Genomic DNA, 23,961 nt, shown 5'->3' on the forward strand with positions numbered 1-23,961 from the left:
GTCATGTCATGCAATGAGGTTGTGGTCAAATCATCAGGCTGTGATGATTACACCCTAATGATATGACCTTATCTGCTCAAAGTGACTGTTTGCACACAAGCTGTCATTATGTGTATATGTCATTGACCAAAATTATTTGTGCCCACTGTGTATCAGCAGCAGTGGCATTAGGACGCAGTGAAGAGGACAAGGTCACAGACACTCACACAAACAGCAGTGTCATGATGTCACTGACACGATCAAGATTCATTCAGATCTATTCCAGCAGTATTTCTACTTGAGCACTGGAAATTGCTGAAATCCTGATAATGAAACATGAATTAGCTCAGAATGAGTGTGTATAAGTCACTCCTATAATCTATTGGGAAACATTCTTTACTAACAGATGTAATGTTCGTTTTTTTAAAGTTTGATGGTTGACACAGTCAAACAACTCAGGGGGGAGTGTCAAGGCAGGTGATAGGTTGGGAAAAATCCCTCACTAATCTTTGGAGCAAGGACCTTAAAACTAATGTGCAGAAAAGGGTTCAAATGTCTTATTCAGACTTGAACATTCAGGTGAAAGGACATGAGGAAATACGGCTGGAGCAGTGTCACAGATTTAATTTTCAGAAATCCTGCTGTTGTCAAACAGGTAAGAATACAAAACTGCTTCACTGAACTTTCACTCGATAGGGAAAAGATTTGGATCTGATCAAATATTCATTGAAAAATCAATAAAAGCTACAGGTCTACTTGAGTAATCTAAAATAATGTTTTGTGCAAGTTAGCATTGACTGAAATAATTTAGAAAAATGTGTTCTTATAATGTCCTTCTCCAGAAACATACTACTGCTGGCAGCTGTGAATATAGGTTTCTTATAATGGAGCCAATGTCACAAGTTTCTCCTTAGAGACTGAAGCGACGCTCCGTTCTTTTGCCCTGAAAAACACCAGGAGATATATTATAAATACATTAATACTACGTTTCCCATTCCATTGACCTGAAACTGACTGCTCTCATTGACAGTTCTTTTTAGGTAATTAGAAACAAGTTTCATGCATTCCATAACAACTAGTTTGTCACATTTTGGATCTCTTCGATGGACAGGATCCACATGTGGATGTTCAGGATGAAAATACTGAGCGTGGGAACTGGTCCAGCAAAAGGGATTATATCCTCTCTATGATCGGCTATGCTGTTGGACTGGGAAATATCTGGAGATTTCCATATTTAGCCTACAAGAATGGAGGGGGTATGTCAGTCTTTGATTCCTTACCCATCTGTGGCCCTTTTTTGATAACTATTTGGTAATACTATTTCTTTTTTTTTTCTGTGCCATCAAATCCTTCGATATGAGCAGGTGCCTTTCTTATCCCCTATTTTGCAATGTTGGTGGTGGTTGGAATTCCTCTTTTCTTCCTGGAAAGTGCCTTGGGTCAGTTCTGCAGCCAAGGTTCAATCAATGTATGGAGAGCGGTGCCATTACTGCAGGGTGAGTCACCATTCAAGTGCAGTGGAAGACTATGTGGGTGTAACTGAACACCAATATATGCATGACAGATAGATGACAGATAGATGTGGTTTGTGGTTAATGGTCAACTGTGTAGCCACAACTGAACCCTAAATCTTATTTAATGAGGACTGTTGTTAATGATCAACTCTACTAGCAAAAAATAAACTCTAACCCCTACAGGGAGGGGTTAATCTTATTTTGTTGGGGTTTTTCATGCATATAACTTCTCACCTTACATACTTCTATGACCTCAGTAAAATAGAGAATACATCAATATTTTCAATTTATCAATGAGGTTGAAGGTAAAGAGGAAATCTGCTATGTATCTGTGCAACTGTACCATGAAAATAGCATGAATTTTTTATTACTGACTGACTGACATTTGGCTTTGTAGAGAAGACGGATTGAATTACAAAACAAACAATAAATTACTCATCTTGTCTCATGAAACAAATATTAGTTATTTACCTTTTTGGCTGCTTGAATGTGGCAACATTAGCTTACTTCCATGCTGGAGTCTAGGGACCAGCAACACTGAATATATACAAAATCAAATAACTTAGATATCAGGGCACTGTTTTGGATGATGGAGCTAGAGTCACAGGGGGACTCTGATATAATTGTTTCTTCATTTGACCTGACAATCTAACAATATTTCTCAGAATTGTTTTTGATTCCTATGGTAATAGTGTTTTTTTCTGTTGTTGTTGTCCTCTCCCTCTCTAGGTGTTGGCATTGCCATGGTTATGGTGACTCTAATAGTATCAATTTATTATAACGTCATTATTGCCTACAGCCTGTACTACATGTTCGCCTCCATGCAGTCTCCTCTGCCGTGGTCCAGATGCTTCAGCTGGGCTGACAGCAATTGCAGCAACACATCTATAGGTGTTTATTATTTTCAGTTTTTCTGATGAATAAATATGCTGTTTGGTAGAAGCTGATGTTCCTGTGAGGTTGGGTGACATGGATGATTTAATATAATCTGACACAAATGTCAGACTTCTCTGTCAGACTCCTCAATTATTCTGGAGAAATTGTGAAAACCATTACAGATCAAATTTCTGATCATTGCTTTTTGAAAAAAGATGCTTTCAAGTGATATTTTAAATCAGCTACTCACTGGTCCTCTCCCCTCTCCCAGTGATTTGTAATGTAAGCGATGTTTTGATGGCCAACGGCTCTCAGGAAAACAATTCATCGTCCAACATCATCCCACTCTCAGTGCAAAGTCCGAGTGAGCAGTACTGGGAGTAAGGATTACACTTTTTGCTCCAAACAAATGTTCCTGCTTGTCATACTGTTCCAAATGCATCGATACTAAAAATAACTCTTCTCCTTCACAGTCGTGTGGCTCTGCAGAGATCCAGCGGTTTAGATGAGACAGGACCAGTAGTTTGGCACCTGGCTCTCTGTCTGCTGCTGAGCTCATTAATTGTTGCTGCAGCACTCATCAGGGGCATCAAGTCATCGGGCAAAGTCAGTAATCCAAAACCTGCACACATCCAGTCCACTGTAAATAGGAAAAACTTTTATGTCTGAAAAGACCAAAAATACCACTTCATGTAGAAAACAGCAATAAGTCCATAGAAGGCACACACGGAGTTCACTGTTTGCATTCCGTTTCTCATCTGGGAAGTTTTCATTGGAAACATGTTCAGAAAAACCTTTTTAAAAATAAATACCTAGCAGTTGACTATATGCACCATCTTCTGTCTTTATCCATCACAAGCAAACTCAAAGCAATCAACAGATAAACACAGTGGTCCCATTTGGTAAAATCCAACCCTGCTGCCAAAGCCAGTCAGGAGAAAAAACATCTTTTCATCCAAGTAAAGCTGTCTATGTTGAGAGAAAGTTCTCACATGGACAGTCTCCTGCTGTGTTGTTTAAGTGCATAAAGAAAGAGTAAACACGTATTTCTGAAATACTCTCTTCTCTACTCTATTTTCTTAAGAAAATGACATGTTTACCATGCTAATGTTTGAAGTAAACTCCCTGTCATCTGCATATCCGTTTGAATATTTACACACAGATTGGAGCCCTTCATCTTGAACTCAAGTGTATGCTTGTTTCTGTGCAGGTTGTGTATTTCACAGCTACATTTCCCTACGCGGTCATTTTGATCCTGCTGATCAGAGGTGTGACACTAGAGGGAGCTAAAGACGGAATAGAGTTTTATATTGGCTCCCAGTCCAATTTGACAAAGCTGACTGAAGCACAGGTAGGTGTCCAACCACCCATCTTTGAGTAGAACACATAAGCGGAGTTTGGATGTGAGAAAAACAAAGCTTTCATTTGATCTCACTGTGTGTCGTAGGTGTGGAAAGATGCTGCAACTCAGACCTTCTATTCTCTCTCTATTGGCTGGGGTGGACTCATGACTCTTGCTTCCTATAACAACTTCCATAACAATGTGTTCAAGGACTCATTTATTGTAACACTTACTAATGCTGGTAGGAGACTGGCTAGAAATATTATTTGTAGAAAAGGAAAAATAATATATACCGTAGGTGTGTGTGTGTGTTTTGATCCTAATCTGTTTACTGTTTTCATGTCTTCACAGGGACCAGTGTGTTAGCAGGCTTTGCTATATTTTCAATATTGGGTCATATGGCTCACATCTACAAAATACCTGTTGGAGAAGTGGTGAAGGAAGGTCAGATATCCAAAACATGTGGGAACCAATGAACAACCAGGTGGGAGCAGGTTATCTTCTAACGGTTTTTGTTGTCCTTTATTTTTGTGCAGGATTCGGCCTGGCCTTCATTGCCTATCCTGATGCTCTTTCGAAGCTTCCCATTTCTCCATTCTGGTCCATTTTGTTCTTCTTCATGCTTTTGACTGTTGGTCTGGACTCTCAGTTTGCAGGAATAGGTTAGATCTTCAGCTTCCATTGCGTGCTTTATTGATAAAACATTCATCCCACTGATGATAGATTGATGTAGCCTAAATATTCTGCTCTTGTCATTAGAGGTACTGACCACCTGCCTGTATGATGCGTTCCCTAAAACCTTCAAATCCAGACGGGCCTTACTGACAGTGACTGCGTGTTCTGTTCTCTATCTCCTGGGCCTGCCATGTGTCACAAGAGTAAGCCGGTATCAGTGCAACCTTGTATTGGTGTTGCCTGCTTAGTTAACTTGCTAATTCTGTGAGTTTGTGTGTTTTCATTATAGGCAGGAATATACTGGGTTACTCTCATTGACCAGTTTGTTGCCAGCTGGGTGCTGCTGGTTTTGGTTCTCTTCGAGATCATTGGTGTCTGTTACATTTACGGTAAATATGATAATTGCGGACATGTGCATGCACATGGCAGATGGCCTCAAACTCCAGCTTGTCTGTTTTTTTGTCTCACATTTCACAGGAGGGAACCGTTTCATCAAAGACATTGAGATGATGCTTGGAAATAAGACTTCCCTTTTCTGGCTTTGGTGGAGAGCGTGTTGGTTCTTTATCAGCCCCTGCATCATAGCAGTGAGAACTCGTCACGCAATCTTTCTATTTGCTGATCTTGATATTGGTTCTATCTTAGAAACCCACTTCTAAACTTGATATGTTTGAATATGCAGTAATTGAGCATAACTCCTTCACAAATGACAAAGTCACTTTGTTATTAGATGTCCGGAAACACATGCACATGTTGATGAGTAGCATTCCAAAAATATAATCAACAGTCCCTCAAAAGGCACATAAAGAAACAGTCACTGAACATGGATTTCATTTCATTTTACTGTTGTTTAGGTGATATTAGGATGGTCCGTGGTCACCTTTGCCCCCCCCACCTATGGAAAACAACAGTATCCAGCCTGGGGTTTGGCTTTGGGATGGTGCATGGTTGCATTCATCCTTGTCTGGGTCCCTGCTATCGCTGTGTTCAAGCTGATAAAAGCAAAAGGAAACCCTTGGAAGGTGTGTATTTCTATGTGTGTATATGTTAGCTCGATTCTTTCATTGGAAGCTAAAGAACAAGCCGGAGTAATCTCGATTTCCGGGTATATTTTGTATTTATATGCCTCATTATTTCACATAGGTTGGACTCGCACTCAACAGAGTATGATTGGACATGAATAGGTTCAATAATGCTTCGTCATATTCTCTGGATCAGCCAAACAATGTGTGTGTGTGTGAATCTTGCACCTGCCTTCCCAGGCTAATTGTTTTGTCTCACTATGCCTGGATCACTTAAGGTCATCGTGGAAAAGTACAGAGACTATTTCATTCATAATGTCTAAGAACAAAGCCAATTTTAACAGTATATGTATGTCTTGCTTTGCCTTTTTGCAAACCATTCCCGTACTTTGCAGGAACTCCAGGAAGTGTTTTTCTCCCAAAAATAAATAATTGAATTGTGCTTAAAGCATTAATATCCACTTTCTACAGCGTCTGAAGTCACTGTGCTCTCCATCTGAAGAGTGGCATCCCTACCTGGACATCCATCGAGGAGAGCGCTACTCAGAAGAACGCTGTCGCCGTAGGAAGAACCATCAGAAAAATCCAGAGGTTGATGTTAATGTAATCTCCAGCTCATGGCTCTGAGCCACGTTAGTGTGCTCCCTGATGTCTTCTCTTTTCAACTGAGTATTTTATGTGATTTAACTTTTGTGAAATCCAGGACAGAGAAATGTATCCTAGTAAACACTCCTTTCATGATTACTGTTGAGGCTGGACACATACACGTGGCTTATGCATGGTTACATTTTCACTGAAAAGAGAATGAGTTGTTTGTACTGCCATCTAACTAAAATCACATACCCAAAATCTTGTGTCGTTAATATAAGTGAATGTACAGATAGATTCTTTATCCACACTCCACATGTCAAGCGTTAGGCTTTGGAATACGCTACAGATTACAGTTTGTGAAAAAACAAAGAACAGGCCAACCTAAGAACTTTTAATGAAAGCCTTTTTAAATGTGCAGCAGTTTTATGGGGACCTCTTCATGTTTTATCTGACTAATTCTCACTTCACTTGTTCCTTGGGTTTCTGGTCCCAATCCACTAAGACAAGGAGGGAAAAAGAGATGCATTATGATAGCTTTGTTTTCTTTATTTTCAACTCTGAGGCTTTAAGATGGCTGTTATCCTGTAAGCAGTCAGCATGCACCTTGCAGCTGCAGGTTCTGAAAACATTCTCACTCACACACACTCCACACAAAAATGACTCACCCCTCTCTTCTCCCACAACAACCACAGTTTACCCACAAGGTCTGCAGTAGCAGAAAAGGCACACTTGTATGAAGCATACAGAGTCAGTTCTTCTCACTGTGTGTCACTGCACTTGAAAAAACATTTTTAGCATAAAATGTAAATATAGTTTAGAATTTTAAAAAGACTAACAACATGGATGTCTTGACATCACCAATGTAACGTATTGTATGTTGGGGCATTAGAATTGTTTGATATTTCTATTTGTATCGGTGATTCACTAAAACTTTTTATTCACCTAGGATGTTTATCTATCTGTAGTTTGATGTCTCCGTGCTTGTCTTTCAGTGGATTAAAGAAAGTGTTCTGTCAGTGGAAATCCTCTGTTTGTTACTTCTGATACTCTAATGAAAAAAATCACTTTAATCAGGATCTCTTATATGAGATTGAATTATTCATAGGCAGAGAAGCAAATTAGTGTGAATAATGCAGACAAAAACATCAGATTTCAGGCTGTTTTAGATGTGTTTTCTCAAGGCATTTTCAGTCTGTGCTTGTATGGGCTTTGGACTTAGCTGTATCACACAGTTCTGTACTTATCTCACAGTATGAATATGATTAAATCAGATTCTACCCTCAAGGTTTTTATTTTATTGATGTGCTGAAAAGTATTTTTACCAGGGCTCCTGTGACTCCAAAGATCATAGATGCAAATTAGCCTTGTAGCTGTTTTTGTCATTCTCGTCTCTGAGTATTTGTGATTCTTCTTTCATCTCGTGATGCCAAGGAAGATACATGTAAACTCAAAATGCATCAGTCAACCACAGCATCAACATCAGTCACTGCTGCAGGAGTGTAATTTCTAGCAAAAGCTGTAAAAACAGATAAGCCGTAGGTTCCTGGAACGTGTATGCGTCGTGTGTGAGTGAACGTATGTATTTACCAATTTGACAGAAGATATTTTCAACAGAATATCCCAGTTTATGTGAATAATAAAGCAGCTGTGTAGCCTCATGTCAATTGTCAGAGAAAACAAGTGTGTGTGTGTGTGTGTGTGTGTGTGTGTGTGTGTGTGTGTGTGTGTGGTTGTGCATGTTTTACTATGATCCTAATAAGTTCAACTGTTGAAAAATGGCACGCATTGTAGTTTAAGATTTAATCTCTCATGGTTGTAACACATCATAGCTACTATGACATATTGGCCGTCAGCACTGAAGTATCAGGTGTCATTGACCAAACAGAGTTTTAAGCAGCTTTTCAGGAGACACGTTCACAGTGCTGCTGAATTAGTAGTTATAAAGGACACGTAAAGCACAAGAGCTTCACTGGATTTAGTGTTCAGTGTCTAGGTTCACAACACTTTGACATTCAGATTGGAGAAGCCAAATATCAAACCAGCATTCCACTCGATAGTCTTTTTCTACTTTCAAAGCAACAGCTGCCCCCCCAAGTGAAGCAAATCAGTGGCACCAGAACCAGTATCGGATTGATATGCATGTTATTTATCATACACAAACCTGAATGAAGGTCTCATAGTCACTTGTTGTCTTGAGTTCCCAATATGACGACAGCCTAAGGTATTAGAGAGTATTTCTGTATCAATATCCCCCATTTAGATATCCATAAATGAATATATCACAACCTAATCAATATTACTAATGAACTTAAGCTGCTTATACTAAACTAAGGATGCAAGATAGAAGATAGAAGGAAGGTAGAAGATACAGTCGGAACATAAGAAAGAAGAGAAAATTAATGGGATTTTATGTTTTGGTGGAGCTTTTTATTTCTCTTTCCTTTTTTTTAATGTGTCTTCTTTCATTTGATTTTGCCGCCAGATAACACAGAAGGGACAAGGCACTGAGATGGTATCCTTGGGGACAAATATGACAAAAGTTTTATCAAATGTGTATGCACTTGTTTCAATGGGAGAACCTCATCCTGTGGATTGTGTATATGTTCTGTCAGTAAATTGCACACGGTCAAACAAACTCCTAGATCAGCCCTTTAGAGCACACAGCAGGTTCAGGTTGAAAAGCTGGTTTGTTGTGCTCTATCTATGCAGGCTTTTTGACTCATCTTGTGCCAACATATTAAAACTCGAGAACATCTTTGTATCAGTGTGGTAAAATGTATGAAAAACATGTTTTTTTTCTGTCCGTGTTCATTTACAGGTCTAATAAGCACATAATTGCTTCTGAGCAGGCATGCCTTGCTTTTTTTTTTTTTTTAAATAGAGCTTTTGTGTCTATAGCTAAATATTTTCTCTACAGTTAAAACGCCTCGGTGTTAAAGTACTTGGAACAGTGTGAAAAACAACAATCTGTTGCACTAGAGTTTCCCCATAGTGCAGCGCATTCACCGAATACTGAAATGTATAAATTGTTTTCTGTGGCTGCATCACAGTTGCATCATTACTCATATAAGTGCATCATGCATCATGTATCATGGGCCTAGATGTTTCTTTTCATTTATTCTCCAGTGGCCACTTATCAAACCTTTGTCTCTGAAGAAAAATAAAAAACTCGTCCTCTGTGGTCTTTTTCAGACTTCTGATAACTGTGAGTTACTTTTATTCGTGAGCAGCAGTTTGATGGCAGTCGAGGAGATTTACAGTATTTATCATAACATACAAAGTGTTCATGATTGCTCTGTAAAAAGCTGAGTATTAACTGCACCACCGTATTTCACCACCAGAGAGCATCCCAAAGCCACATGGAGTAGGTGTCCATTTTGTATGAGGTGTTCAACACCAGCAAACTACATGTTCTTGATCATTTTAGTTCCCCCTCCATTTATGTTAAACACCTTTTGAAAGGATCTTTGAAAAGGACTATTTAAAAAAAAAAAAAAGGTTTTTACCACTGAAAAATCAGATCTGGCTCCTTTCGTTGTAAAGATAGATTACACTGAACTTACTGAACCTCAAATCAAACTGTCTCCTCTCCATCTTTCTTACCATGGCAACCCTGCACAGGGAGCCAGCAAATGAGCACAAACCTGTTGCCATCTCCTTTGCAATGATCACAGCCGCATAGTGTACACAAACATAGAAACAGTGCCAGTTAACAAAAGATCTGCGCATGAATATCATGATCAATCCCAATAAGGTTGTCTTTACACAGCCTACTCTGTTTAAGATGAAGCAGCTAAAATTTCTGCAGAAAAGCAGTTATGGTTTGTAATGATGATACATTAATTTATAGTTTCAAGTCTTTCCCAGCAGGGTAGCAGCATGATTAAGGTGTATAATCAGCAATCTCTCTCAACAGGATGTCTCATTTTTCTTAATTTTGCAAACTTCTCTGGCATGCAAGATTTAGTGTTTAATAAAAAGAGATCAAACAGTAAGAACGAGACTCCATCTGTGTTTTCAGTTTAAGTAGAGTGTTAAAAAACACGACCAAAAGGTGAATACTGTGAAAAACGTGAACCGATTATTCAGTTCTATTATCCATCTCTGTCCCTGTTCTCTCTCTGTCCACCCTCGCCAGCCTCCCCACCCACCCAGATAATTCAGACTTCTCAACAGCCCGTTGCTATTAGATACTGCTGGGCTTGTCACCATGGCAGCAAATGCTCAATCATTTTCTCTGTGCCATGTTTCCATCCTCACACACTCACACGTACACAACCTCCCACCCCATACCACGTTCCGTTGTGATGTGGTGGGAGGGTTGCCCTTGAGTTCTTGAGTGTTCCCAGGTCCAGCTGGGGAACAACCCACCTGTGAACAGAATTCTAATGCAGTGACGGGGAAGAGATGCTCTGCCTCACATTAGCACATCGCATTTTCTACATTTTCACATGAATTGTGAGAGAGATGTGTGCCCTTTTGTGTGCATATACACAAGCTTATGCTCGTAAATTCATTTCATTCCTAGATTGGACAGCGTGACGTGCTTGTTTCTGTTCAGACGTACTTGGAATAGACTTAATTTAGGCTACTGTTGATGTAAATTAATGTACGTCACTGACTGAAAGCTAATGTTCAAATATTTGTCCCATAATTTAATCAAAATAAGATGCAATAATCATGTACTTGATCTACTTCTTATCTTTAAAAGGAAAGACACATACAAATTCCTTCCTCTGCACACACAGATTTGCTCTTGGAAACGCTTGTTGTACGAACATAAAAACATTGGCGCAACAGACGTGACTCGAATCCTCACATCGGTGTGCAGATGTCCCAGGAAACCAAAGTCAGGTCATGGGAGATTAAATAAACACACAGAAAGGAAGAAAAGGTTAGACAGAGAGAGGAGGGATGAGAATGGGAGAAGAGGGAGTTGGTATAGTCAAAGCTGATTCTCTTTCTCCAATAGAAGCGACAACCCCCCCAGTGTTGCTATGGCGACCTTCTCTTTCTCTCTCCCTTCCTTTGACGGAGCTACCACTTATCCTTGCTGCCTTTCAGTCAGCAGGGCATGGGTGTGTGTGTGCTTTTGTGCGCTGGCTCTTAAATGAATCGAACAGATGAAAGGCAGAGCCATTAGAGTCTGCAGTTTTTTTTTACATTTAACTTATCTGACTTCTCTTTTTTCCCTCCCTTTTTTGGTTGTTTGTCAACCACTTAATTATTTATTTTGCCCCTTCACTATCGCATTAAACTCTGCAGTAGATCTTCTTTTCTTTTCTTTTCTTACACAACCATCTGGCTAATTTCATAGTTATTACACAATTACGCAAAGACAGTCTCACATAGTCTTGTCCTCTACAACGTGAAAACAAAAATGATGCGGACTGACACAGAGCGATGTGAATGCATCTGTCTTTTTCCCGCAACAGCACAAGGTAAAAGAAAAAAATGAATAATCTATTAATGGTAAAACCGAACGACAGCACATCACAGCTGTATGAAATGACTTGAAACGGAACTCTCACGCCAACATTTCCTGGGCGGAAAATGTTCTCTCTGTGCCACTATCAGATTACATTACAGAGAAAAATAACTGTACAGTACTTCCACTGGTCCTTACTGTTCTGCACATTGCCTCAAGCAGGGCTGCACAAGTACACATCCATGCCCACGTACTGTTTTTGTTTGTTTTCATACTGTGAAGGAACTTCTGAACTTATCAGTGACTCAACATCAGAACTGGTGCATTTTTCATCACTGACCAGGGGCTGTGTTTCAAGGCACTTCTCTCCACTCTTCAAATGCTCTTCATTCAACAACTTCAATGAGCCTGCGTGAAAAAATGAGTGCAAGTGTTTGTCGGCTTCTGGGAAAATTGAATCAGTATTGGGTTGGGATTTCATTTTATTTCAGATTATCCAAATTCATTTAAGTACACATCAAACAGAATGTTAATGGCTTTTTATAATTTATTTCACCTTTATTTGATTGAATGTGGACCAAAATGAAAGTCAACAAACAAAAGTAACACATCTGTTATTATTATAATTATTATCACCATGCTTCCCAAATACACTGCATTGTGGTTCTGACTTGTACGTAGCAATCATTACTGTCTAAAGTTTAGCTATAGTCTAACACTGCCCTTATTTTCACATTCCTGCAGAAAATCTGTACGGGACTTGTTTGATTAATCTATGATCATACAAATATGGGATCAAACATACAGTGAGTCTTAGAAGCATGCAATGGATTAGCACTTAGAGAGAGAATTGTGAGAAATTGTCCTTTGCAAAGTGTTTGCCATCATGGCACACTTATCTTTAGACAGATTATCAAAACAAAGTTTAAAATCCCTCTGGTCTGCAGACCAATCAGATAAATTCTAAAAAAAATTGGCAGTGTGCAAAGCTGCTAAAAATAAAGTCTTTATGTAAATACACTCTCTTGTATTCTGTATCAGCAATAACAATGGTGCAATTACCACTGAAGGACAGAATAGTGATTTAAATCCTGACACACTAAGACACACACAAGAGACAATAAACTTTTAAAAATTTTCAGTCATCACATACTGTTCTGAACACTCTTGAAAAGTGAACATGTGGTAAAAAAAGACATAGCTTACCTCTTTAAAACTTTAAAAGAAGTTTAATGAAGGAAATAAGATTCTGAAACAGTCAAAAGGTAAGAAGACGCTTTTTAAGACTACTCTGAAATGAAGTCTAGTTTCTGTGTGAGAGGTGAGGCAAAAACAGTCAAAGACTGCAGTTTAATTCGTTTTCATTAGGTAATGTTATAGCTGCACATCACCTACCCATGGTTTGCTGAACAGGTTTTTTTTGGGGGGGGGTTTCAGCCTGGGCACACAAGTTGCAGCTTAATTCAGCAATCCAAATGTTAATGGAGAAAATATGCCTAAAACATTCACCTAAGTCACGGTACAATTTTTCTGTCTGAATCTTGTTTAAGACGTTCATTTGCACTTTGTTTATAACACCATATTTTTCTCCCTACTTTTCCATCCAACTGCACTAAGCTGTCGGTCTCTGTCAGGTACTGCATGACAGAATGACTGTCATGCAGTACATTGTGACTGAGGTCACAGATCTGCTGTGCAAACTCATAAACCAAGAAAAAGGATTGAATATAACTTCTGTGTAGGAAAATAAGGTACCATTTCTTTCATTTACTGCATTCTTCTGTGACTCATGCTGTGAGCCCCGTACACTTGAAGGGCCCGAACACAGCAGCTCACAGAGTCAGTGAGGTGGAGGGGTGAAGGCAGAATGCTGTGTTTTTGCAAGCATTCACAAAAAAAATGGAGCATTGTATGCCTTTATGCCTGAGAAAAGTGTTGAAATATATTTAACTGAAGATAAGAGAACTTAAGCATATGCACGATGAAAAACCATGTGTGCCAGGGCTGAGCCCCAGAAGGCTCTGGCCCAGTTTAACCCCGACTTATCCCAGTTATCGCCAGTCGCCAATAATTATGTCGCCAATAATTATGTCTTGTCGTCTCTAATCAGAGATTTTTGTTGCCATTTTCATGTAAATGACCGTAGCTTCTCCATCTTTAGAGGTTTGAGTTATAATTTTAAGGGGTATCATTTACACTCACACAATGAGAATCGTCAACAATTACCTGCTCAACTCACACATGGGCTCAATCTGAAAGACTTAGCACCTAGGACATTAGTATCATGTACTACTGGCAGAAATCTAGTATATGTTGGATTGCAGGATTTTAAGGCAACATCAACCCAAAAATAATTATTTTAAATCCATAAATATCAGCAGATGGCACAAGCCATTGTCCACAGAGTCAGCCTTGTTGATTTGCCATGTTTCTACAGTTGCCAGAATGAACAATCTAAACAATGCTTCTAAAGAGGGTCTTTCCTTTTTTTGTATTTTTAGTGAGCATTGTTGTTCCTCCCATACAAGGAAATGGTTATTCATTTTGTTGCAATCTGCAGCTTTACCTCTAGAAGTCTCTAAATCCTATACACAGCTCCTATAATGTCCAGAATTCTGGACATTTGCATTCTAACTACATACTGTATCTGTCTTCAAGAGTTCAGGGCTGCAGTGCATGTCAAAAATGATAGCATTAGGTCATGTTTACTAAAAAAAAAAAAAAAAAGAACATTTAATTGTTTAGCTGTTCTTATGAGGACAAAAGAGGAGCAACACTTTCTGAGTCAATGTAAATCACAAGTAAAGGCTCTGTTTAGATGTGATTTGGAGACAAATATTTAACACATTTCAGTCATGCTGTTGAGCTTTCTCACTCATTCTTTTTTCACTCCATTAACCTGATTTAGGTATTCAAGTCACAGTTACTCCAATACACTTCGGTGCTGTAAATGCAGCTGCAATCTGCACAAGCTCCATTTCAGTCTCCACCTGCTCTGATTTTACACCATTTATATTACTGTGAAGTGTTAATGCCCACAGGGGACTATGCACTATACTGCATGCAAGCTATTTATCATGTTTCTGCTGAACTGCTGAGGCCGGGAACATCCCACAGTGTAGAAGTTATACCTTGATTAATCTCCTGCTTTCCCCATTTCCAACATAAAACCAAATAAATGGAATGAGTTATTCCTTACAGAGATATGGCACTGGTACTGAAAATGTACATACCTGCTGCAGTCACTAGGAGAGCTTTTCAATGTCTGCGGTCATTTTAAATTGCTGATCTGTCATACATAAATTACCACCATTAGCCACCGCCTGCCAGTGGGGAATTATACAGACCTGACAGCTACTTTGGCTTTGAAATAGAGAATCAAGAAACACAGACTGTTGAAACAACTGAGAATTGCAACTATGAAACTCAAAGTCAGTTTGCGTGCCCTCTAAATACCCTCAGAGTATTTCTTCAGTATATTTTCAAGAAAGGTCTGTGCACTGAGTGAATGAGAACACCATCATAGTGATGTTTATTGAAGCCTTATTAATAATTAGATGTAGTCAAGAACCCAAAGATATCAATGCTCATAGTTAATCGTGATTTATTATTCGATTTGTGTTCAATGTTTGTAATTATCAAGTCAGCATTGATTCCTGACAGCCCATTAATCAGTAATCTATAAGTACTGCATATATCTCTGTGTCTCTCTTGTTGTTTTGTGGCCATATCTGTATGTATGACCTGGCATCATAGTCAATCCAGAGTGCAGGTGATGGAAGAAAACTAAAAATGCAACCAAGAGTCATAGAAAACCTTTCATCCAGCGAGAATAGCATGTTCTTACCAACACAAGAGGTTTTCTATTGGCTTGTGAAATTGGAAAAGAGAATGAGCGAGAGAGTGAGGCAGGCAATAGAAAGAGAGGAGGAGAGATGAGAAGCGCTGCTGCAGAACACACCTCATCTCCTCTTTAGCTGGAGGGATAGAGGGGGGAAAAGATTCAGTCTGTGTCAATTTCTCCTTAGTACCAGAGAGGAAGAGCCAGGGAAGTGATATTTTAGGAATCTTAAGACATAAATAAACAAGAGGCTGAGAGGGAGAGGGGAGAAAAAAGCACCCCGGAATGTGAAGAATTTCCAAAGAAAAGACTGACAACAGATGGAGAAAGAAGAAACGACAGAGAGAGATGTAGTCAATGCCTCTGTTGCGGTAAGATACTGAAAATGTGTTGACAGAATTTTCTAAGCTAACAGGACATTGCAGCACTCACAGAAACATGTAGTCACTCATGCACACATGTAGCTCTGGATGTATGCGCAGTCACATAAAGATAATGATAGCAGGTGTCTGTGTTTGAAACAGAGAAGCTGAGGGGGTCTCTACTGGAAGACATAAATGTGTCCGAGTGCGTCTGTGTGCATGCTGGAACAGATTTAGCTGCAGAGCAATGCGTCTGTGTTTTGTTTTTTTCTTTTTGTATCTGCATCCAGCACCTCTAGCTCTGTCATACCATCCCGCTCTCCTGCTCTCAAAATCCTCTATATTCTGCCCTGTTGCAGTCTCTCTGTGTCGTAGCTGCACAGCCCACACAAACACTATGCAAAAGACGATTTCTCACCATCTCCCTCTTTCAGCTTTCTAGCTTTAATCTGTCTCTTTCTGCCTTTTTCACAGATTCCAAAGTCAAAAGAGACAAAGAATAAAAAGATGTTTGATTTAAACAATTTGATTGCTTCCAAATAACTTGACCTGTTCGTTTTAGTTCACCTCTAGATAGTTTGTATAGTTTCAAGGCACGAAATTCTTCACGGTTGCCTGTTAGAGCACAGAGTTTAGCATAAATAGCCCAATCCTAAACTTAATCTAGAACAGAAGGAGAAAAGCAACAGCCCAAGGAGTGTTTATCTTTAAAGATTAACCTTCAAGTTGAACATGTCAGGCATAGATTTTCTTTCTCCCTTTCTAAAAAGAGACGGTTTTATGAGTTTCTTGATCAGCCTCACAGAAGTGTCATTGTGCCTTCTCACAGTCGATAAGGAGCCAAAACAGCCAAACAGCAAGCATACTGGGATTTTTTTGTTTTGTGTGTGTCAAGTAAAATGAACTGGATAACAAATTGTCTGATCTCCACCAGGTCTTAAAATTAGGTAAATACAACCTCAGATGAACAACTACATAAGACATATAAATGTCATGATCCATTTAAGAAAAATTCCACCACTATGGAGAAGCAGTGTGAGAAAAACTATAATTCAGAGTTCAGGTAGCAGGCAGGGGCTTTATCAAAAGGTCTTGATTAATAAATCACCAGCAAGCGTGAGCACCTCTATAAAAGTTGAAGTTTTGGTAGTTTGCTACCAAAGCTACAGAATCATGGAGTGGACTTTCACACACTGCTTCTGGATTCTGGTTTAAATTTTGTTCAAGTGAACATGACGTGATCATTTCCAGTAATTTGATTTCATTCATAATCTTGGGTACTTCTTTGCACACTTTATCACTTCAAAGAGTTTACAATAAATTCGGAACGAGGAAGAGCCCTCTCTCGAGGGAAGATTCCTCCTGAGAAGCGTTTTCTGATTGGTTGAATTCCTGGAGGTTTGCCGAGGGTGCAGGGAAGGGAATGACAGTGAATCAGTAATGAATACACAATAGTATAAGGGCCTCAGCTAAGCTTGAAACAGTAATAAAAGTAGGACAAGTGTGACCAACATACCATATACGACATTGGTCCCAAACTTTTACCAGATATGTCTATCTGTGAAAAAAAAGCCATCAAAAGTACCCAGTGCTTGTAAAAGTTTTGTTTTTGGTTAGGAAGCTGTCAAAATATTAGGGCTGCATATTTGCTTTGAGTAGATGATGCGGTCCTGTTGGTTTCATTGAGCCATGACCTCTAACATGCACTGAGGCAGTTTGCAGCCGAGTTTCCTTCAAAGTATGTCTGCGCACAACCTTGGAGATTGGTTGAGAAGCTCGGCCATTCATGGGATACATTCGTTAAGGATGCCTGCCAGATGCCAACCAGCTGAGGTCCTTTGAGCATGTCCCAAGCAGAAGAGAAGGCCAGGCAGACCAAGACGCTGAAGAATGATGTTGTTTCGCTGATAGTTTGGGAATATCTTGGTGTTCCTGAGAGAAGCTTGAAGAGCTTTAGAAGTCAAGGCATCTATGGTTCAGCTGCTGCCCAGACAACTCAGACCCAAAGGGATGGATGGTATATGTCTCCCTCTGCCACATGTTGAACATTTTTCACACTGTCCATTCTAAGTCTGAGTCTCAGCAATGCAACGGTGGAATATTGTCATGAGTCTTTACAAAATGGATGGACTGGTTTGATGAAGCGTATGATACAGGAGTTGGCATAAGTACATATAAATCTGTAGATCCTGCAACAACTGATCAATTTTCTCTTTCAATTGTTCCAAACCACTACAAAAAGAACATTTTCAGATCAAATCAACCCTGGCTTAATGCAGCAACCATCCTGCACCATTTATGACACTGAATAAAGGGCGCCAAGAACTTTCTTTTTATGTTACATGCCCTGGTGTGGTAGGGGACCTGTTATGGATAATTGGTTTGCTTTTGGGCTGTCCTTTGTAAAGCTTTCACCAACATCTGAGTCAAAGGAGTCTGCAGAGTAAGACTGTCCACTAAGAGCTAAAGTATTCTCCATCCAAATTGAACAAATTGAGGAGTATTATGAAAGTAGCCACTGACTCATACAGATTTTTTTTACCCTCCTTTTATGAACTGCTCAAATTGCAAGGCAACATTTTACTGGCATACATCAGCACAGAGTTCTGCCTTTCTGAAATGGCCAAAAATGCCATCAGCTTTTCAGAGCAAATGATAAAAGTGGAGGAGATCAAACTTAAATGATTAATCCAGAGGTGTGTGCATGTGAAAAGATGAGGGAAAAGAGATAAAAGTAAATGGATGATAGAGGAGTAAAAGGAGCCCCAGGAGGTTGGAACCGCTCTTGTGTTTCTACCATCAGAGGGCACACATAGAACTAACATACTGCACTCATCACAAAGTCCCACCACACCATCTCTTTGCTGCTTAAATCACATTATGTTTGAACCTCTCACCATGAATGTCATAAACAGAATCTGTCTATCATTTCTCTCACCTTGATAGTAACTTAACAAGCATCTCTTCATGCATTCCCATCGCCCCCTAACAACATAAACAACTTCAAAGGCTTCAAAGGTTTAACATTACGGTCTGTCAGTCCTGGAGGCTGCAGCCTTGCAGAGTTTCTGCACACCAGCTGGCGGGATAAAATATTCTGCAAACGTCAAGGAAGGTCATAAGGAAGGTCATGAATTAATCTAATTACAGTTTTTTAAATTAATATTTTTGTTTTCAAGATGAATGCCATTCATAGTTTGTCAGTTAATTGCATACAAAGTGACATAAGAGGTGGTGTCACCATCTTAGTGTGCAGTTGTGACTGACTCCATGATGTTAAGTTTAAGGGTGTTAAGGGTTCTGCGAGATTCATGGCATCTGTTGCAAAACTACTTGTTCTTTTCATCACTGAGGAGTCTGGCTGAATGTCTGGAGGTTGTTGCAACTAAGACATAAACAATTTTTTTTAAAACCTCTGCTTTGTCCCCTAAAAAAATCCAAATGCTTGGTACCAGTTTTGAACCTAATCTCTTCTGAAAAGAACCTAAATTGTTAAATAGATTTTGCACTTGATTACAGAGACACAAACATGAAATTTCAGGAAATAGGCTTTTCTTGCCTGTTGTTTTTATTTTACATAAAATACATATGATAGCAATGTATGGTTTTTGTCATCTCTGGGAATTGAGCGAGGATTCCCCAGTTGCTTCTGTTTTAAAACTTCTCAATGATTGTAATTTGTACATTTGCGATTTCAAAGGAGTCACTGATGATTTCCATCCTAAGGCAGACTAGAGGGTTACTTGAAGAGAACACAGCTCTGCTGAGGCCAATGCCCTGTCTCGCAGTTTTAACAAGTTTGATCCAGATCCAGATCCAAATCCAAATCAAATGAGATCTTCATTTCCCAATGGCCCACCTCTCCACAGCATTTAACAAAATACAGCCTAGAGGTTTTTGCATAATCCTGCTGATAGACAGACAAACTACCTGAAGTGATATCTCTAGCAAGGTGGGGATCACCTCTGCAGTCCCCTTTAGCTCTATGGTTTTAACAGTCTGAATGTAATCCTCTCTGTTGCATCAATTTACACTCATGAGTGTGACAACATGATAAAGTTACATAGTCATTTAAATTATGCTGAAATAACGATGATTGCAATGTTGCTCCATTTTCAGCAGGATGGAGACTTTGTAGATGGATGACATTGCATTCAAACCCGTGCATTATGCACCATGATGTCCAAAAAGTCCATAAATGCAGGTCTATTAAAACAAAAACATTGTGCTGAATCTAATTAAAAAATAGCATTGAGCATGTTGGCCTATGTTTTTTTCATGCCTTACTGCCTGACTTTCATATTTAATTCAGATGTTGAGAACAGGTTTGTGAGGACAGCACATGTATTTTTACCACTACAGAGAGTGTGTGCTTTGTTTAGCCAATTACTAGGGTGCTCTGATTGCTGCTAAATATCTCTGATCTGTTGGTGTGATAGTTTTGCTCTATGAATATTAAGTCGCTCCAGATATGAAAATCTGCAAAATGCTGATGTAACTCTGGTGTGTGTGTTTGTATTGTTCCATCAGTAGCTATTCATGATGTTGTTCCCATTAAAGCCTTAAATGCAAAAGACAAAAAATATAAAAGATCCTTGGGGTCTTATTTGAATGTTACATAACGAATAACGTTTGTGGGTGGCCATGCTGTAACTGACACGGTTTTTTTTTAGACTGCATAATACATCCTTCAAAACTTTTGTGACTTTGCAATAGCAAAAGTTGCAACATCCAAATGTATTATGAATGTTTTGAGAACTGATGAGAAGGAATATATAAACATGTTCTTTCATGAAAGGGACTAATTTAGTACAGATTTGAACAGCTTTAATTTAGTTGACTTTCTTTTATTTTACTCTCTAAATCTTTGTTGTCTTTTCTTGTGTTTTCTGACAACAGTGAGCTGCAACATCTCAACTTCTGAGTCCTCCATGTGTGGTCAAGATGTGAAACTGATGTTGTGACAAAAAAGGACATCATCGAGCCACAGCCAATGCATAGTCTCTGTTCATACCACTGTCAAACACACAAAAAAGACACACTTTGTGTAGAAGAAGCTTAGTGAAATAGGAGAAATGTATTTGATCTGTTAAAGCCAATACCTCCTGATGATGTCATGAGTAATGACACAAAACCATCTGTTTGACAGTTAAAGTTTGTGCACACATCTCTGGTCCAAATGATTAATCTCACACCTCCATAACAAAGTCTTCCTCACCGTGTCTGAATCAGCTCTGTGACTCGCAAGGATTATGAGGCCGGCTTTAGTGCTTCTACAGTCACATTGTCTTTTGTGTGTGTTTAGTGGTGTGTTTGTGCCCCTTGTTGCGGGCTCGTTACCTCCTGCAATGCCATGGCATGTCTCCTGCCCAATGAGGTGTGTGTGTCAGATCAAGCCATGGTTCTCCCCTGATTCCGTCTACCATGAAGCTCCCACAGTGGACTGCAGCGACCTGCTACTGACCAAGCTCCCCCTGCCCATACCCCTGAACACGCACACCCTGCGTCTACAGAGTAACCTTGTGTCCGCACTAGACACTGCGTTGCTGCATGGACTCCCCAATCTCACCGACCTGGACCTTTCCCAGAACCGCTTCAGTCGTGTCAGAACCATAATTCAGGGCTCCTCCCTGCCTTCTCTGCTGTCCCTACACTTGGAGGAAAACCATCTCAGTCACCTCCCCGAGGCCTCCTTCTCCTCACTTCCAGCTTTGCAAGAACTCTTTCTCAGCCACAACAACATACATTCGATTGCATCCGGAGCCTTTGCTGGTCTGGACTCCCTTCTTCGTCTTCATATCAACAACAACAGACTCAGCACTGTTGACCCTCGGTGGTTCAGGGCTTTGCCTCGCTTGGAAGTTCTCATGCTTGGGGGAAACCCTGTGGAGGCCCTGCCTGAGAGGGGCTTTGTGGCTCTAAAATCACTCCGGAGCCTTGTGCTTGGTGGAATGGGCCTAAGAGGCTTGGCTGAGAAAGCGCTGGAGGGTCTCGAGAGCCTAGAAAGTCTTTCCTTCTATGACAATCTGCTGTCCAAAGTCCCGTCTCAAGCTCTGAGGAGAGTGCCAGGACTGAAGTTTCTGGACCTCAACAAGAACCACATCAAACTGGTTGATACAGGAGACTTCCAAGATATGACCCACCTGAAGGAGCTTGGTCTGAACAACATGGAGGAGCTTGTGTCCATTGATAAAGCTGCCCTGGAGAACCTCCCGGAGCTTACCAAGCTTGAGATCACCAATAACCCACGTCTGTCATACATTCATCCTCAGGCTTTCATCCAGCTGAGTAGGCTGGAGAGTCTAATGCTCAACTCCAACTCTTTGAGCGCCCTGCACCAGAATATCATGCTCTCCCTGCCAAGTCTTCAAGAGGTCAGCTTACACTCAAACCCATTGCGATGTGACTGCCTTTTTCATTGGGCTGCTCAGGATACATCTCATCCTCACACTGATAGGGACATGAAAAAAGATACACAAACAGCCCGGTTGGTGCGTTTCATCCAGCCCCAGGCAACCTTGTGCTCGGAACCTCCAGAATTGAGAGCACGCAGGGTGAGAGAGGTATCATCAGGAGAGATGTCTGCCTCCTGCCTGCCCAGTATTCCTGCCACCTCCCTTCCTTCTTATGTAGGGGTTCAAGAAGGGGGGAAAATAGCTTTGCACTGCAGAGCACTTGCAGATCCACAGCCTGAACTTTACTGGGTAACCCCCTCCGGCCTGAAGCTTGGACCATCACGAAGCCAATCATCCAAAAGTTCATCAGCTCCTGCTCTCTGCAAGAATGTTACAACTTCTGAAGTATCCAATCATTCATCTGCATCCAGTGTCCTTCCCCAGCAGGCTCAAGATGATACTCCCTGCCAACCTTTCAAAAACTACCAGCTTCTGCCTGAGGGAACTTTGGAGATCAGCAAGATCACTCCCAGAGACGCAGGCCTGTATACTTGTGTTGCTGAGAACGCACTGGGAGCAGATACACGAAGTGTTACTGTGGGAGTGCACAGCAGAGGAAAAAATAGAAAGAAGGGGGTGGCAACAAAACAGAAGAAATTTCAAGCAATCAGAACAGATACCAGGTTGGAGTTGAGAGAAGTTGGAGAACACTATGCTATCTTGTCCTGGCAGAGCAGACACAACCTCCCCTCAACCCGCCTTTCTTGGCAGGCGATATACTCAGATGCCCACACGCCACCATACACCACACGCATCCTTGCTGGCACGCAGAGCTTCAACCTGACTCACCTGCAGGCGGAGACATTTTACAGAGTGTGTCTGCATTTAGGGATTGGCGATGGCCCCAAGCACGTTAGCCGGAGATCAAGGGAGAGCAGAAAACCTCAGTGCGTCTCGTTTAGGACAAAGGATGACCCAGAGCTTCTGCCTAGCCTGCAGCTCAATCCACAGCTGACTTCCACCGCTGTCACACTACTGCTCCTTGCACTTATATTGCTGCTGGCGGGCCAGGGCTGGGACACTGAGCCCTGTGAGGTCGAAGTAAAGCACCACAATACCCTCCAACACAACATCAATGGTCCTCAGACTGTGATCATCAATGAAAAGTCAAAAGAAAATGACAATACTCAGACAAATCAGAATGAGAAACTGGTACGACAGATCTGCTGAAATAATTGTGCCCTTTACAATGCAGACAAGAGATGATTACAAACCAACATGCATACGACATGACAAATATACACTTTACTACTTACAAGAAGAAGAGAGCAATTGGGGATGATGATGTAGATAGAGATTTGTATTTATTTTCTATACAGCATAAAGTATATATTGACATTGTCTCTGTGTTAAGATGTGTTGTAAAGAATGTCTATCCACTGACCAGGGAAAAAAACACTGGACAATCATACTCCTGCTGCAGTGGGTCAGCAAAGGAGAAGAAAACAAAGGCTGAGCTGCCTATGTCTACTGGACTGAAACTAAAGAGAAGTTGATGCAATGTAAGAACAGATATTTACAGAAGAGAGCAGCTCAGACCTCCAGGGATTTCTCCTGTTTACTGTCTACATGTTTCTATAGACTGAAGCAAACTATGTCCACGCTGATGAAAATCTGCCTTATGACTGATGCTGAATTAACTTCCTGCTTGTTTGGACTATGTAGGTCAAAGTGATTGATGTAAACAGCCCTTTTGCTTAGCTCTCACTACCCTTGGATGGTGTTGTCCATTGTGCAGTGCATATACAGTATACTCATCCAGTTTCTTGACATAACACCCCATATTCTGTTTCAAAATAAAAGTGATCTAAAAGTGATTGTCTGTTTTGATCATTATACAATACAATAACATCATTTTCATTTTCTCATTAGAAAC

General features: G+C 40.3%; 2 protein-coding genes across 3 annotated transcripts; both read left to right on the top strand.

Annotated features, from left to right (window-relative positions):
- Positions 1 to 552: 552 nt before the first annotated feature.
- slc6a14 (solute carrier family 6 member 14) lies at positions 553 to 7,149 on the top strand. 2 transcript variants are annotated; one of them, XM_075462075.1, is made up of 15 exons: positions 553 to 634; positions 1,091 to 1,235; positions 1,344 to 1,475; positions 2,223 to 2,384; positions 2,641 to 2,749; positions 2,843 to 2,975; positions 3,580 to 3,720; positions 3,817 to 3,952; positions 4,063 to 4,155; positions 4,248 to 4,373; positions 4,471 to 4,589; positions 4,676 to 4,775; positions 4,864 to 4,973; positions 5,241 to 5,408; positions 5,880 to 7,149. In XM_075462075.1, exons 1-15 carry the CDS (start codon positions 569 to 571, stop codon positions 6,033 to 6,035), a joined length of 1,896 nt encoding a protein of 631 aa, XP_075318190.1. In that variant the 5' UTR covers positions 553 to 568; the 3' UTR covers positions 6,036 to 7,149. The 2 variants fall into 2 exon arrangements, with proteins under 2 accessions (XP_075318190.1, XP_075318191.1); XM_075462076.1 differs by lacking the exon at positions 2,223 to 2,384.
- Positions 7,150 to 15,351: 8,202 nt separating this feature from the next.
- On the top strand, positions 15,352 to 23,902 carry lrrn2 (leucine rich repeat neuronal 2). Its single transcript, XM_075460734.1, has 2 exons — positions 15,352 to 15,639; positions 20,530 to 23,902. Exon 2 carries the CDS (start codon positions 20,883 to 20,885, stop codon positions 23,253 to 23,255), a length of 2,373 nt encoding a protein of 790 aa, XP_075316849.1. The 5' UTR covers positions 15,352 to 15,639; positions 20,530 to 20,882; the 3' UTR covers positions 23,256 to 23,902.
- The last annotated feature ends 59 nt before the right edge of the window (positions 23,903 to 23,961 follow it).

The sequence above is a fragment of the Odontesthes bonariensis genome, chromosome 3, assembly GCF_027942865.1.
Source record: "Odontesthes bonariensis isolate fOdoBon6 chromosome 3, fOdoBon6.hap1, whole genome shotgun sequence".
Lineage (NCBI taxonomy): Eukaryota > Metazoa > Chordata > Actinopteri > Atheriniformes > Atherinopsidae > Odontesthes > Odontesthes bonariensis.

Bases quoted from the DNA above. Each gene is read 5' to 3' on its own strand.
- slc6a14 (XM_075462075.1), top strand. From the start codon at position 569: ATGAGGAAATACGGCTGGAGCAGTGTCACAGATTTAATTTTCAGAAAT. The intron at 1,476-2,222 runs GTGAGTCACCAT...CTCCCTCTCTAG, and splicing joins AGCGGTGCCATTACTGCAGG to GTGTTGGCATTGCCATGGTT. The intron at 4,590-4,675 runs GTAAGCCGGTAT...TTTTCATTATAG, and splicing joins GCCTGCCATGTGTCACAAGA to GCAGGAATATACTGGGTTAC.
- lrrn2 (XM_075460734.1), top strand. From the start codon at position 20,883: ATGAGGCCGGCTTTAGTGCTTCTACAGTCACATTGTCTTTTGTGTGTG.